This window comes from Medicago sativa, chromosome 6, assembly GCF_051527215.1.
Source record: "Medicago sativa cultivar Bolivia chromosome 6, Bolivia_mono, whole genome shotgun sequence".
In the NCBI taxonomy this organism is placed as follows: Eukaryota; Viridiplantae; Streptophyta; class Magnoliopsida; order Fabales; family Fabaceae; genus Medicago; species Medicago sativa.
In genome coordinates, this window is record NC_140754.1 from 78,538,313 (window position 1) to 78,553,938 (window position 15,626).

At 32.7% G+C, this 15,626-nt stretch overlaps 2 protein-coding genes across 2 annotated transcripts; both read right to left on the reverse strand.

The window, feature by feature from the left end:
* Nucleotides 1-1,843: 1,843 nt before the first annotated feature.
* Nucleotides 1,844-3,106, reverse strand: LOC146917063 (F-box/kelch-repeat protein At3g23880-like). The gene has a single exon (XM_085721809.1). It carries the CDS (start codon nucleotides 3,056-3,058, stop codon nucleotides 1,844-1,846), a length of 1,215 nt encoding a protein of 404 aa, XP_085577935.1. The 5' UTR covers nucleotides 3,059-3,106.
* Nucleotides 3,107-10,452: 7,346 nt separating this feature from the next.
* Nucleotides 10,453-11,561, reverse strand: LOC146917064 (F-box/kelch-repeat protein At3g23880-like). Its single transcript, XM_085717188.1, has one exon. It carries the CDS (start codon nucleotides 11,530-11,532, stop codon nucleotides 10,453-10,455), a length of 1,080 nt encoding a protein of 359 aa, XP_085573314.1. The 5' UTR covers nucleotides 11,533-11,561.
* Nucleotides 11,562-15,626: the final 4,065 nt, after the last annotated feature.

The following is a 15,626-nucleotide window of genomic DNA, read 5'->3' on the forward strand; positions in this document are numbered from 1 at the left end:
CAAGTAACGACTGGCCTTCTCAATCTCCTTTTCTATTTTACTTTTTGGAAATATTTTCATTCTCCCAATAGTTAACATACGTTTTCTTTTCTCTTACAAAAATATATGAGAATTTCTTCTCCCCCATACATTATTTGTTCATTATTCCTGATTTGCCCCTCTCTGAGTTAATCAATCTGGGTGAAATTTGTTTTGATTGACTAATTTGGTCCGTAAAAAATATATTCTTAGTCATATATTTGAAACTTCTTATCTTCTTCAAAACTACTCTCTCTCAAAATGACCTAATACATAACTTTTTTTTTTTTTTTTGGAAATTTGTGTTGCATTACTCAATCCTATTGTCCATTGACTCTATTTATACAATTTTTGTTTGAAAACGAAGGTAATGTGACATAAATAAATAAATTTTCTCTAGTTAAATTACTAAATTTAATACAAAATCTATCTGATTGATTTTTTTGAGAGGTTAATTATTTTATTGACTGTGAATTGAAACGAAAGTAATAATCGATGATGTTTTTTTTTTGTTGTTAAAACAAACAATATTCATTCATTTAAATTGATAGACTACATCAATAAAATACACGTTAAAAATCGCTAAAAACAAAAAGGATGATTTTGCGAACAAACTCACATCATTGCAATAGAACAATGCTATAGCGTTGCTATAGCCACTACTTGACAATATCTTGTACAAAATAGTGTATCAAAATATAATAGTTATTCCATTACACCATAGTGTCGTTATTGCCAGCATTGGCATACATGAAGCAATGTTGGGGTTGCTACCAATATACATAAAATGACTCTAAAACAACATATTAAAGAACTTTGTGAATCTATTAAAAAAATATTTTTTTATTATCTGAAGGCCAATTGAACGTAGTTAATGAAGGAACCAATAACCTAATTAGCGTGACAACATTATAAACATTTAGGAAACTAACCTCAGCATTCCAGAATGAGATCAAGGTTGCTTTAACATGGTTATGTTACCAAACAAGTCATATAAGTTGGAACCAATAAATGTCATGCTTAATGTCATTGATATTAGTGTGTTTTACATCCAGAGTAAAAATGAACTAACATAACTTTGAGCAATATTTGTGCAGAAGGGCTGGCTCAAGGGTAAGGAGACCCAAGCCCTCGCTTTAGGCCTCACAATAGACAAATTTATGTGTATATGTATATATACAAACGAATAAAGGTTACACAACAAATAAATTATACAACGTTGTCATGAAGCAAAGATGGTATGTAGATGCGGGGTTTTATGATGCTTACAACATGAGTTCAACACTTCCCCATACAACTTTATAATGAGCATTATTTTTCCGCGGAAGTGCCGCACTTACAACACTTTAACTTATGTAATGCAATTTTTACTTTTCTTTTTAATTGTATTTTTTTTTATATAAAACCTATGTATTTATATTAATTTCTCTCATTAAAAAAGCCTCATATTAAAGTCCGCTTTAAGCCTCAAAATGTGTTTGGCCAGCAGAACGCATTGTCAGAAGCATTAGTTGGACCAACATTAAAGCTCCCGCATATGCTGGGTTCGGGAAGGGATCCCACCATTTTGCCATGGCCAACATTAAAGCTCCCGCATATTAACTACTTAATTTTCACTGGATAATAAAATAAGATAGAATAAACATATACTGTAATGCAACTTTGTGATTGCTAAATAATCCATACAAGATCATTTGTTATAGGTAGTCATGGTTTATAATTCAAATGTTATTTTTTAGTCGGAAAAAAAAGTGCTAAGTGGATGCTATGTCCAGGAATCTAATGTTATGTTAGGTTAGATGGTTATGAGAGGATTAACATTAGGTTAGATGGTTGGAAGTGCATGTTGCTTAGCAGGGTGGGGAGAGTCACTTTTGATTAATCTGTAGTTGCTGCTATACCTATTTATTCTGTGAAAAACCATTGGATTAATCATATACAAAGAATAGAGCAAACCAAAAAACCAAGGTGATATCAGACTTTCAATGTAGACTTCTGGGTCCAGCCGCATCCAACGACGGATGTTTCGAATCTCAGGAATCTTGAAGGTACCATTTTTGGAATCGTAAACAACCAACTTCAATTTGTAAGTTTCCAACTCATAAAAGCCCACCAGCAGTTGTTCATCCTCAAAAATATATAAAGCCTTTGTACGGTGAAGAAAAACACAATCTTGCATGTGTAGATCACTGTACAATTTTGTCCAAGATTCTTGATTTCCATATTCTTTCATAATCCAAATATTTAAATTAACATCACCGCGTGTAAAGATGCACAAACAATCCCTCAAAACCCCCAAACTCACGGAACAATCATTCTCCAAATTAGGCAGCGGAAGCTGTTGATATGACTCATTTTCCAAATCAAGTGAAACAATGAAAAACGAAGACCTAACGTCTAACACCAACCAATTAATAGTGCCACTCATAAATATTCCGAACCGATAAAACGGGCTAGAATATGGGAAGTCTTGCATCGTTCTCCAAGAATCTGTACCCAGGGTATGGACATTAACTTTAGTTTTGCCATTACGAGGAGAAATAGCAACAATCTTGTAATTATTAATGGAAGGATTATACCCAAAGCTATATTCAGAGAGAAGTTGTGTATCCATATCTAAAGGAGGCAAGATCTTGAATGTTCTAATGGAAGGGTTCCACAAAATAACAGGACCCTTAAGCATAGTGAAACAAAGGATGCCGTTGCAAGAGCACACGCGATAAGGCCCACTTTGTCCAATTTTGAGACAGTCAGGGTAACTGACAGTAGAAGTTGAAAAATCAGAGGGTATTGGGGAATTAAAGAGAACTAAGTTACCTAAGTCGTTTGTAGACATTAACATGAGGCAATGGCGCCTGGTTGACAAGCAAAGGTGCTTGTTTGCGAATTTGGGATCAGAGATTAAGGAATTAAAGGACTTGCAAAGACAGCGAAGTTGAAGGAGTAACTTGACGGGAAGCCTACACAAAATCTCAACTACAAGATCGAAGGGAAGAATTGGTGATGGTGATATTAGGGTTTCCTCCGTGCCTTGGGCCATTAGCAACAACGTTGATATAACAACTTGAAAAAAATAAAGATCGAAAGAGAAAACCTAATGTTTGTTAAGATGGGAATGAAAGGAAGAAGGTAATATACACACGGAAACTGTCTATAGAGAATTAAACTTTTCTTTTTTTGACAAATCTATAGAGAATGAAACTAACAAGCACTAGGCCCCTACTTGCATTAAACTTATTTTGGGCTTATGCAAAACAATGAATTTTTCTAGTCCCACCCCATATATTTCTGGTTACACCCTTATTTATTTAAAATTTTACAATAATGTTAAAATTATCCTTTCATCTGAATTTTCTTACGTCCGTGATTTCATTAACTTTCTCTATATTTCACCCATAAACAATCATGGATGTTCAATCAATCTCAATTAAATAATAAAGAGATTATCAAAACGTCTTTCATCCATACTAGGTAATTGAATTTATTCCACTTTTTTCAATGATATATTGAGTTTCTATTTTTTTCTTGTTCAACATGCTGATATATTATGCGCTCTACAAGCGAGGGTTATTTGATGGTGCAACATGTGTTAACGTTGATCAATTTTAAGTAATCATTCATTTAAAGTAAAGGTCAAGGTTAACTTAAAATAAGAATACATAGAATCATCAAACAAGTTTTTGGAGTTTACCACAAATTTTAGTAAGTATGTACACTCAAATTCACTTTAAATGACCTACTTAAATTGAGTTTAAATGTGTACACTTAAGTTCAATTTACATGATCTACTTAAACTAAGTTTTAGAAGAGAAAGAACGATGCAAAGGGTTTTGGGCGAATTTGAAAATTAAATTTTACTTAAGGGTAATTTTGTCATTTTGGGGTGTAACATGAATTAAATAGGGTGTAACTAGAAAAATTCAAAAACAATTAAGGAAAATAAATAAGTTTTTATGTATTATTCATAAGTTTGTCAAAAAAAAAATTATTATTCATAAGTTTGTCCATGTAGTTTATCAAGATACAATTTTTGTTCCAAAAAACTTATAAATTAACATAATAGCTCATTTATTTCATTCATAAGTTCAATAATAAGCTAATCCAAACTAGCACTAAAGGCATGTTTGATTGAGGTTTGATTTTTAGTTTTTTAAAACTATTTTATAAATTTCATTTGAAAAACTATCTTTGAGGAGGAAAAAAAAAACTTGTTTGATGAATTTGGTTAAAAAACAGATTCTTATGAAGTTTGTTTTTTACCAAACTCTATTTATTTTTTGGTCAAACTTTAAATTATCAGAACTCATTCTTTAGATACTAGATACATATTTTATTTTTGTACAAAAGAAACCGGTGCGTTAATAAAAAAATTAACATTTTACCAATAAATGTTTGTTCAATTGATGATGATATGCTTCAAATTTTTATATGTTGGATCTTTATTTTTATCTCGTACTAAAGATATATTTACCTAGATGAACAAGTTTTTTTTAAATAAAATATGGGTATAGGATTTTTTTAATTTAAACTGACTTTTCACCCGTGCTGCCGCACTGCTCATATACAATGTAAATGTAGTATGGAGACGCAAAAATACATCTTATAGTTCGAACTTAATATTCAAATTCCATAACTTTAAATTCAACAGTAAGGAAAGTAATAAGTTTTCTTCAAATTTCAGAAAATTTCCTTATGCGCTACATTCAAAGTACTATCAATGTAAGTACCATGTCTTTATCTATTAGCAAAATTTTCAGACCGTTTCTTGATGTAACTCTTGAGATTGCTACATAAAGTAGACCATGCAAAAAACACGGGCTATGGGAAGAAATTATTTGCATCTTTTTTTTTTGGTACAAACATTATATGCATCTCTAATCTGACTAAATTTTGATATAAAATTGTTCACTTCATTGGAGGCAAATCCTTTTCAATATCATGTTAGATTGTTGACCAAATTCAATAAACCCTGCAACCAGAATAATCCTATGCCATGAGTCATCACAATATAAGTTCATAACATTCAAGAAGCTTATGATGTATATATACATTACATCTATTTAGGAACACAGGAATCCTTACTTAGATCAAAAGCCAATATATTGCTCTCAAATTAAAATTACAAACTCATATTCTAATGAGAGATATGAGAGGAGCAACTTTTATCGTTTATTATAAGTTTTATTTTGGTCTGTTCAGAAAAATAAATCTAACACAAACACAATCCTAAGTAATGTGGTCCACAAAACAATAAGAAGCTACTACACTATTATTCATTTTAAATCTATCACTGCTTCCATGATAATATTCTTCAATTTAATCAATCTGAAGTTTAGAATACTAAGGTATCAATACTTATCAATTCCAACATTCCTGGAATATAAGTGAAATAAAAACCAAGTAAAACCATGACATAAAAATTATACATGCAGAATTAAGTTAATAAATTATAAAATCTTTAACAGCATGAATACAATGAAATGCTACCGAGAGTGAGGAACAATATAATACCCCAATTTTTTTAACAAATGACATCATAGTATATAGGAGCTCAATCTTTAGAATATGTGTAAGTTTGAACAATCATATTAGAATATGTGTTAAGCTCATTTTCATTGTATTTGAAGGAATTCGTAAGCCTAGATCTGAGTTTCAAGTTACAAATATTAGAATATATGCTACTACAAAAATCCTGCGGAATCAACATTCCTGCCTGCAGTTTTCAATCAAATCAATGTGATTGCAGAAACTACGGCTACAAAACAAATTCCTATGCTTTAGTATTGAAAGAAGCTACAAAAATCCCCCACAACAGCCATACACGTTGAATGGATATCATATAGATGAGAAACAAAAGGAAATAAGACTGAAAGAACATCATAAACGACCCCTAAGAAAACATATCAAACCTAACAACACTAAAGAGCTAAACCACAACCATCTAGCATGATAAACCAGCAGGAGACAATTACAAACATCCAGCAAAAAGAGGCAATAAATTTTTTTAAACAGAGCTAAAACAATTGCATACCAAAGTTAAAAGCAGAAAAGAAAAAGAAAAGGATACGTTGCAGCTGGAACACACTTACACAAAACAGAATGCAGGGGTGGAAGAAACACTGCTATGTATCAGCTACAATCCGAAACACCTCTGCTGCACAACATTGGTCCACTCCACATGCTAAAATCCAACTCCAAATTATGAAGAAAATTACATTGAACTCTCTCCTATTCTGCAGAAAATTACCATTCTTTTCCACTTTTCATTCTTAACAACATCGTCGTTTACCTAATAAAACCATAAAAAAGTACAAAATTTGAAGGTTGAGATACAGATACTTGCACACAAATTTGAAGTCATGACAAAACCAACATGAACCTATCTAAAGAAAATCATCCCGCACCAATGGCATGATCTGCATTCGCCAATGCATATTTCTAGACTCTAGTCATAGTGACACACATGATCAACATTTTATCAAAACCAACATCACCAATGAAACTCTAAATGGGTGAAGCAGAATATATCAGCAAAAACATTTCAAAACTTAAATTTCTGAATACAAATTAAAACAACCATTATTTTTACCACTTTTCATTCTCAACAACACCATTGTTTACCCAATAGAACCACAAAAAAAAAAACACATTTAAATAATTTACCGTCAATTTAAATGAGATAGAAACAATCCTAGATTATTTTTTTTCATTCTAGAATTAAAAAATTAGCATGCAACTGAATGTGATAGATTTATTACCTGCAGAAATGGAAACCAACATATCTAGATGCAGAACAATGCTATTTTCATTCAGTTAACTAAACATTGTCTGCCATGATGAAATTCAGTATGTGCGACATTTCCAACATTGCAGATGCAGCCTCTCAACCTTGAATACAATAGCCAGACCTTTTCTTCCTTCTTCAGGTGAATGAGATTCACATATTCTATAGATAGTGGGAAAAAAACGGAAAAACATCAAAGAATCTCAATCAGAAATAAGTACAATAAAAATTAAACAACAAAATTTTGTGTAATATCGTAAGTGTGAAACCTCTATATGTCAAACCTTTGGAATTAGAAATTCAACAAATGATGGTCCCAGACTATATTTCTCTCACTCCCTCTCCTGTCATCTATCTGAAAAAAATTGAAAGGTTTAAAGAAGATTCAAAACAAAGGACAGATGATCCGCATAAAATCAACAAATACAAATAATGCTTCACAGAGGACCTATTATAAAATGAAAGTGAAATTTCGGTTATGTACAAAACAAAATGGCATCAAAATAAATATATTAAAGGTATATGTGAACAAATGTTTACCAGTTAGGCAGTGATAAGAGAGAAGAGTTTCAATGTTTTTGCCGGCCATGCTGAATATGGTTGGAAACAATTTTGTTTAGAAAGTAACGATGGAAACGAATAGGTTTGCAACAGAAAGAACGATTTTGATTGGAAAGGAAGCAGAATCTCGTGAGCAATATTATCTGAAGCACGAATAGGTTTGCAACAGAAAGAACGATTTTGATTGGAAAGGATGCAGAATCTCGTGAGCAATATTATTTGAAAGCGATTTGTTTTGTTCAAAAAAATAGGAGGGATTTGTTTTGTTCAAAAGAATAGGAGTGATTGTTGCTTTTAGGGGTAAAACAGTAATATTAAGCATTAGGGTTAACGTTAGCTTTCGGGTTAACTTTAATAATTGTGGGAAAAAAACGGAAAAACATCAAAAGCCTATGTATTTATATTAATTTCTCTCATTAAAAAAGCCACGTATTATAGTCCGCTTTAAGCCTCAAAATATGTTTGGCCAGAAGAACACATTGTCAGAAGCATTACTTGGACCAACATTAAAGCTCCCGCATATGCTGGGTCTGGGAAGGGATCCCACCATTTTGGTGTATGTACGCAACCTTACCCTATTTTATTACACAAGAGGTTGTTTCCATGACATAAACCCGTGACCTTTCAGTCACGTGATAACAACTTTACCGTTACGCCAAGCCTTCCTTTTATACTACAGAAAATGAAGGGCATGTTCTGACCGTGTGTGCGCCTGCACACTTGTCACGAAAGATCAAATTGATTTTCAGTTTCCATCCTCAAGCATACTCTTATGATTTGAGGATTGTGTTGTCTCAAGTTCAAAGAGGTATATCTCAAGTTTGAAGAATTTGAAGGGAAAAGTATCCTTCTCTTTATGAATAATGTACAGATAAAAAACTCGAGGAAAATTATCTACCCTTCTCTTTGAGTTCATTGAGCATGAGATTTGTTATACCAGTATTTTATCACATTTTGGCTGCAAGAATGGTACTCTTTGAGTTCAGAAGACAGTAATTCGGTTGAAGAAATCAGCTGCATTTTCCCCTCAATTTGTTGCTGATTGTTATTTATGTAGAATTACCATTTCAAGTATCAACAATATTGAAAAGTTCATATACCAGATCTTATCTGCTCTAACCCTCTTATTTTCCTTTGAAAAGTTCTTATCACAAGCATTTGAAGAACTCACTGAGATGAATTTTGGTGTTGGACCTTCCGCTCATACTCTTTCGTCATTATCAAAACTTCCAATACACCCCACAAAACCGCACTTGACGTCCACAACAGCTTTCCAAAACAACAAAGACACTCACCGTTACTCACTCTAAACAAACCACGACAACCAGCTCGAGAACCATCCCTATTCCCTACTCACGCTATCTGTATTCAACAATCTCATTCACTCGTATTCCTATCTGCAACCGCTGAACTTCATTCTCTCAAACTCTGATATTGCCTTCTCCAATCTGCATCTTAAATATTTCATGCGTTTTGAATCCATTTGCAAATCATGATCCTTTTTATTCGAAAACCAATACTTCATTACTATGTTCTGCAACAATCTATTATCAATTCTCACCGCTACTGTTCTTCTTATAACGAATATAATCTAATCCTCATAGAAAAATTTGGTACTAGTGTTTGATACGAAGACCCTTAACAAATAATTAGTGTCTTCAATAATTTACACAGACCCTTAACAATTTCTACAAATATTGATACCATAGCTTATAACCGGTCACCGTTATTATATATTACACACTACATTGTAGGTATTTTGGTCTTCTTAGTTATACCTAACTTACATGTTCATGGGTCTGAGTGAATAGAACTTTTTTAAAAGATGTTGCATATTATTTATTGTACACAAATTTTTCTCATTAGTTCTTTAACATCTTCTTGTATCTTTTTTGTACTAATATTCTTTTGCAGGAACAGTTGCTTGCTGAGAAAGTTATCCCTCGTTTGATCACTAGTGATATAAATGCTATGATGACCATGCTTCCTTCCCATCAAGAGATCAAAGCTGCAGTTTTTTCCCTCAACACAGAAAGTGCTCCTGGTCCTAATGGATTTGGAGGTTTCTTTTATCAAACTTTCTGGTATATCGTCAAAGATTACGTGATTAATTAGATTTTTTCACAACTGGATGGATTTTACCATTATTATAGTTTTAATGCTAATATAATCGGTTTTCTCTCACAAACATCAAATGATAGCGTTATCTCCGTTGATCAATATTTTACGATTGTGACAGAAATATTGGTTTTCTGTTTGTATTGATCAAGAAATGTTTCCAACTGTTTTTGGCTTCCAGTTTATGATTCTATATTGGATTTTCGAGAAGTGTAAAGAAGCATTGTTGTTTTCCCTTAGTTTTCGAGAATTTCACTTCGAAAGTAGCTTAATTCATAGATTTTGGTAATTCCCAAGGAAAATTTTAAGTTCAAGATTATCTCAAAAATCATAGCAGACAAACTTGCTCCATTCATGCCTTCATACATGACAGGAACATCTTGGAGCTACTAATTAATTTACTTCATAACAAAGCATATGGATTCAATTTAGATCTCAAGATTGATATAACAAAAGCTTTTGACATCTTGGAGTGGTCTTTTTTGCTGAAACTTCTTATAACCTTTGGTTTCAATGAAGCATATGAAGTTCAGCCAATACCAATTTCTGAAAGTCTGTCATTAGCCAATTCCAATGTATAATTCTCCCTTTTGTATACTTTCATCTTTAATAACATTTTCTTTTTGATGCATATATCTCTCTCACACAAATTTCCTTTTAACATAGAAACTTTGAGCATGAATCTAATAATTGCACAAATAAAGCCACACTGCATGCCGAAATTGTAATTCTACTTCAACTATGTTTGTTTGAGAAGAACAGAACATGGTCATCCATTCCATGACCTCGTAATAACCATGATTTTTTACAATAAAAATCAGAACTAAACTCAAAATAACCTAGTGATCTTTGGCAAATTTACTGAAACTGAAAGGACTCTTAATAAATAAAGAGCATAAACAAAAATTAAAGATATATATGTTGCAGTTGAATCTCATGTTCAAGTAACATATTGTAGCAACCTAACATTATTAACAAGGTGATATCAAACTTTCAATGTAGACTTCTGGGTCCATCTCCAACCAAGGACGGATGTTTCGAATCTTAGGAATCTTCAAGGTACCATTTTTGGAATCGTAAACAACCAACTTCAATTTGTAAGTTTCCAACTCATAAAAGCCCACCAGCAGTTGTTCATCCTCAAAAATATATAAAGCCTTTGTATAGGGACGAAAAACACAATCTTGCATGTGTAGATCACTGTACAATTTTGTCCAAGATTCTTCATTTCCATATTCTTTCATAATCCAAATATTTAAATTCACATCACTGCTTGTAAAGATGCACAAACAATCCCTCAAAACCCCCAAACTCGCGGAACGATCATTCTCCAAATTAGGCAGCGGAAGCTGTTGATATGACTCATTTTCCAAATCAAGAGAAACAATGAAAAACGAAGAACTAACCTCTAACACCAACCAATTAATAGTGCCACTCACAAATATTCCCAACCGATAAAACGGGCGAGAATATGGGAAGTCTTGCATCGTTCTCCAAGAATCTGTACCCAGGGTATGGACATTAACTTTAGTTTTGCCATTACAAGGAGAAATAGCAACAATCTTGTAATTATTAATGGAAGGATTATACCCAAAGCTATATTCGGAGAGAAGTTGTTTATCCATATCCAAAGGAGGCAAGATCTTGAATGTTCTAATGGAAGGGTTCCACAAAATAGCAGTACGGTTTAACATGGTGAAACAAAGGATGCCGTTGCAAGAGCACACGCGATAAGGCCCACTTTGTCCAATTTTGATACAGTCAGGGTAACTGACAGTAGAGGTTGAAAAATCAGAGGGTATTTGGGAATTAAAGATAACTAAGTGACCTAAATCGTTAGTAGAAAATAACATGAGGCGATGGCGCCTGGTTGACAAGCGAAGGTGCTTGTTTGCGAATTTGGGGTCAGAGACTAAGGAATTAAAGGACTTGCAAAGACAGCGAAGTTGAACGAGTAACTTGACGGGAAGCCTACACAGAATCTCAGCTACGAGATCGAAGGGAAGAGTTGGTGATGGTGATATTAGGGTTTCCTCCGTGCCTTGGGCCATTAGCAACAACGTTGATATAACAACTTGAAAAAAATAAAGATCGAAAGAGAAAACCTAATGTTTGTTAAGATGGGAATGAAAGGAAGAAGGTAATATACACACGGAAACTGTCTATAGAGAATGAAACTAACAAGCACTAAGCCCCCACTTGCATTAAACTTATTTTGGGCTTATGCAAAACAATGAATTTTTCTAGTCACACCCCATATATTTCTGGTTACACCCATATTTATTTAAAATTTTACAATAATGTTAAAATTATCCTTTCATCTGAATTTTCTTACGTCCGTGATTTCATTAACTTTCACTATATTTCACCCAAAAACAATCATGGATGTTCAATCAATCTCAATAAAATATTAAAGAGTTAATCAAAACGTCTTTCACCCATACTAGGTAATTGAATTTATTCCTCTTTTTTCAATGATATTGAGTTTCTATTTTTTTCTTGTTCAACGTGCTGACATGTGTTAACGTTGATCAATTTTAAATAATCATTCATTTCAAGTAAAGGTCAAGGTTAACTTAAAATAAAAATACATAGAATCATCAAACAAGTTTGTGTAGTTTACCACAAATTTTAGTAAGTATGTACACTCAAATTCACTTTAAATGACCTACTTAAACTGAGTTTAAGTGTGTATACTTAAGTTCAATTTACATGATCTACTTAAACTGAGTTTTAGAAGAGAAAGAACGATGCAAAGGGTTTTGGGTGAATTTGAAAATTAAATTTTACTTAAGGGTAATTTTGGTATTTTGGGGTGTAACATGAATTAAATAGGGTGTAACTAGAAAAATTCAAAAACAATTAAGGAAAATAAATAAATTTTTATGTATTATTCATAAGTTTGTCCATGTAGTTTATGAAGATACAATTTTCGTTCGTAAAAACTTATAAATTAACATAATAGCTTAATTATTTGATTCATAAGTTCAATAATAAGCTAATCCAAACTAGCACTAAAGGCATGTTTGATTGAGGTTTGCTTTTTAGTTTTTTAAAACTATTTTATAAATTTCATTTGAAAAACTATCTTGGAGGAGGAAAAAAAAACTTGCTTGATGAATTTGGATAAAAAAACAGATTCTTAAGGAGTTTGTTTTTTACCAAACTCTATTTATTTTTTGGTCAAACTTTAAATTATCAGAACTCATTCTTTAAATACTAGATACATATTTTATTGTCCTCGTGAGCTTAGCTCAGTTGGTTGTGAAGGTGAGAAAAACACAAGAAGGAGGGTTGAATTGTGTTTTGAAAAATTCTTCGTTTCTCTTAAAAACTGTACACACTGATCAGAAGCTAAGTGATACAGCTTCTGAAGTGATAAACAGAATCTGAACGCAGCGGAATAAAACAGAGAGAGAAGAAGAAAGACACAAAGCAATAATACTGGTTCCTTCCACAATCCGGAAGTAGTCCAGTCCCCCTTGCACTTCCAAGGAGATTTCACTAGAATGTAATATCTGATTACAATTTCTCAAGCACACAGCAAGAGACTTCCTTTGCTCAAGCACACTTCGCAAGAGTCTTCCTATGCTCAAGAACACAATCAAGAGACTTCTATGCTCAAGCACAACTGCAAGAGACTTCTAAACAAACAAGATTACAAAGAATAATGTTTGAGATTGAACACTTGATATACAATCAGAAGTGCTCACAAAACAAATCAGATACAGACTCAATAACTTAAGAATTTCTAAGATAAGAACTTGAAAACAGAAATTCTAAGTAACTTTGAAAGCAAAACAATTTCAGCAGAGTTTTGGCGCTTGTAAATTGTAGTTGAGTCGTATGCCAAACTCTAAGTCTTCACTCCTTTATATAGAGGTGTGAAAGAGACGTTGTGAAATTGCCAGCACATCAAAAGAGTCGTTGTTGAAGCGTGATCTTTCACCAATGATCTTTTGCCTGATTTGGTTGTTGTCCTATGAAGAACCAATTTGAAATCAATTCCTAATCCAAAGGAACATCTTTGCAGGCGAAGCCGTATTCTGGAGTTGTTTTCTTGTCTTGTAGCGTGGACATAAAACAGAGTAGTGGAGAAGGTGGTTGTACAGTTCGTACAAAGTACAATGTCAACGCTTTCGTTCATATTGCAAGCAAATGCCTTCAAACACCTTTGAAATGACCGTTGCAAGAATCCACTAGTCTTCTGCTGTCTTTTGATGAATTTCGATCCATGAAACAACTCTTGAATCATTGAATTTCTCAAATTCAGTTGATCTTCAGCTTCTGGTGAAATGGCTTCTGATGAGGCAGCTTCTGATGTTGTAGCTTCTGATGATGACGTGGCGCTTTAGGACTTCCAGTCTTCAGGAGCACTAGTCTTCAGGAGCACTATTTCGTCAGGAGCGCTTTTAGTCTTCAGGAGCACTTTGCTCTCTTCAGGAGCGCTTTTTGACATCAGGAGCATATTGCCTTTAGGAGCGTCTAAGCTTCAATTTTGTTGATATCTTTTGCTCTTTATTTGTTCTTCAGCACCAATTAATGATGTAAAAATTTAACTATGGTCCTGTACACTTGAACAAATATTAGCTAGTCCAATTTACAATTTTTAATACCTTGTTATCATCAAAACTCTTTAAGGTTCATTGTTAAACACATTTTGTTCCAACAGGTTGGACAATGCATAAAAATATGCAAGGTCCGGGGTTCAAACCACGGCCACTACCAAAAAAAAAGATACATATTTTATTTTTGTACAAAAGAAACCGGTGCGTTAATAAAAAAATTAACATTTTACCAATAAATGTTTGTTCAATTGATGATTATATGCTTCAAATTTTTATATGTTGGATCTTTATATTTATCTCGTACTAAAGTAACATATATTTACCTGGATGAACAAGTTTTTTTAAAATAAAATATGGGTATAGGATTTTTTTTTTAATATAAATGACATTAAGGATAATTTTACAATTGTTTTTAGGTGGATTCAGACTCGATACCTTAAGGTTAATTATAAGTTTAAACTCTAACCACTGAGATAGCATCACAAGTGTTATGAGTAGGAAGGTGTGTTGTTGGTGTTTAGAGATATATATTGGAATCGAAGATTATTTTTTTTATTTTTTTTGTGGTGTCCAGGTTTCGAACTCGGACCTTGCATATATTATGTATTGTCCTTATCAGCTGAGTTAAGCTCACGGAGACAATCGAAGATTGTTGTTTACGATTTTATAAGTATACTTTTAAAATTTATGAGAATGAAACAATCAATAGTGCGATAGTTTCAACTGTCTATCTTGAAATTTTGATACTTCAAATTGTATCACAAACCCAAATCACAACTCACTCTTTAAAAAGTAAAAAAAAAAATTCATTAAATATCAACTTTTTGTCACAACAGATTCAAACACGCATTATAGTTAGGGAACATGTTATCTTTCGCTAACATTTATTATCCCAAGAGTTGTCTAAACAATCGCACCATTTAAAGCTTTCACGATAACGTTACATATATAGAAAATGGTCTTATAATCATTTGTAACCTGGTCATAACCAAATCCATGAACATACGAAGCAACACTACAAGTGTACTTGTTGCCTTCCAGGATAGAAGACTCATAGGGGGAGTGAGCTTGAATTCTTGTGTAATTGAATTCCACAATACAATTTTGTCATAACTTTGATGTTGCAAGAGTGTGCCATTAATAAAACCGTAACCAAAAATATTGAAATAGAGTTCGCTTTCAAATGGATTTGTGAAATTTTATTTGACTTTATTCTCAAACCTTACACTAGAAAGAGAATAAAACATGTGGTTATAGGATTCAATAACCTTTAAGAGTATAGATGCTCCGTCATAATAATAAGAACAAGATTGGGAATTAGACAATAAATTATTGCGGAACATGTTTATGAAGTATGATTTTCAAATAAGATAGGCCATGATTTGCTAAAGCATTCAAATCGCTTGAAAGTGGCAATTTTGATAGAATGGAGAAGGATATATCATTGGGTATATAATTTAGGAGGATGGTGTCAAATTCAGAAGAAATAAGTGGATATAAAGAATGAAGTTGCTGAAACATTGAAGAGGTTCTTGGATAGAATTCTGTTATGCAGGTATTGGTGTTGAACTGGTGAG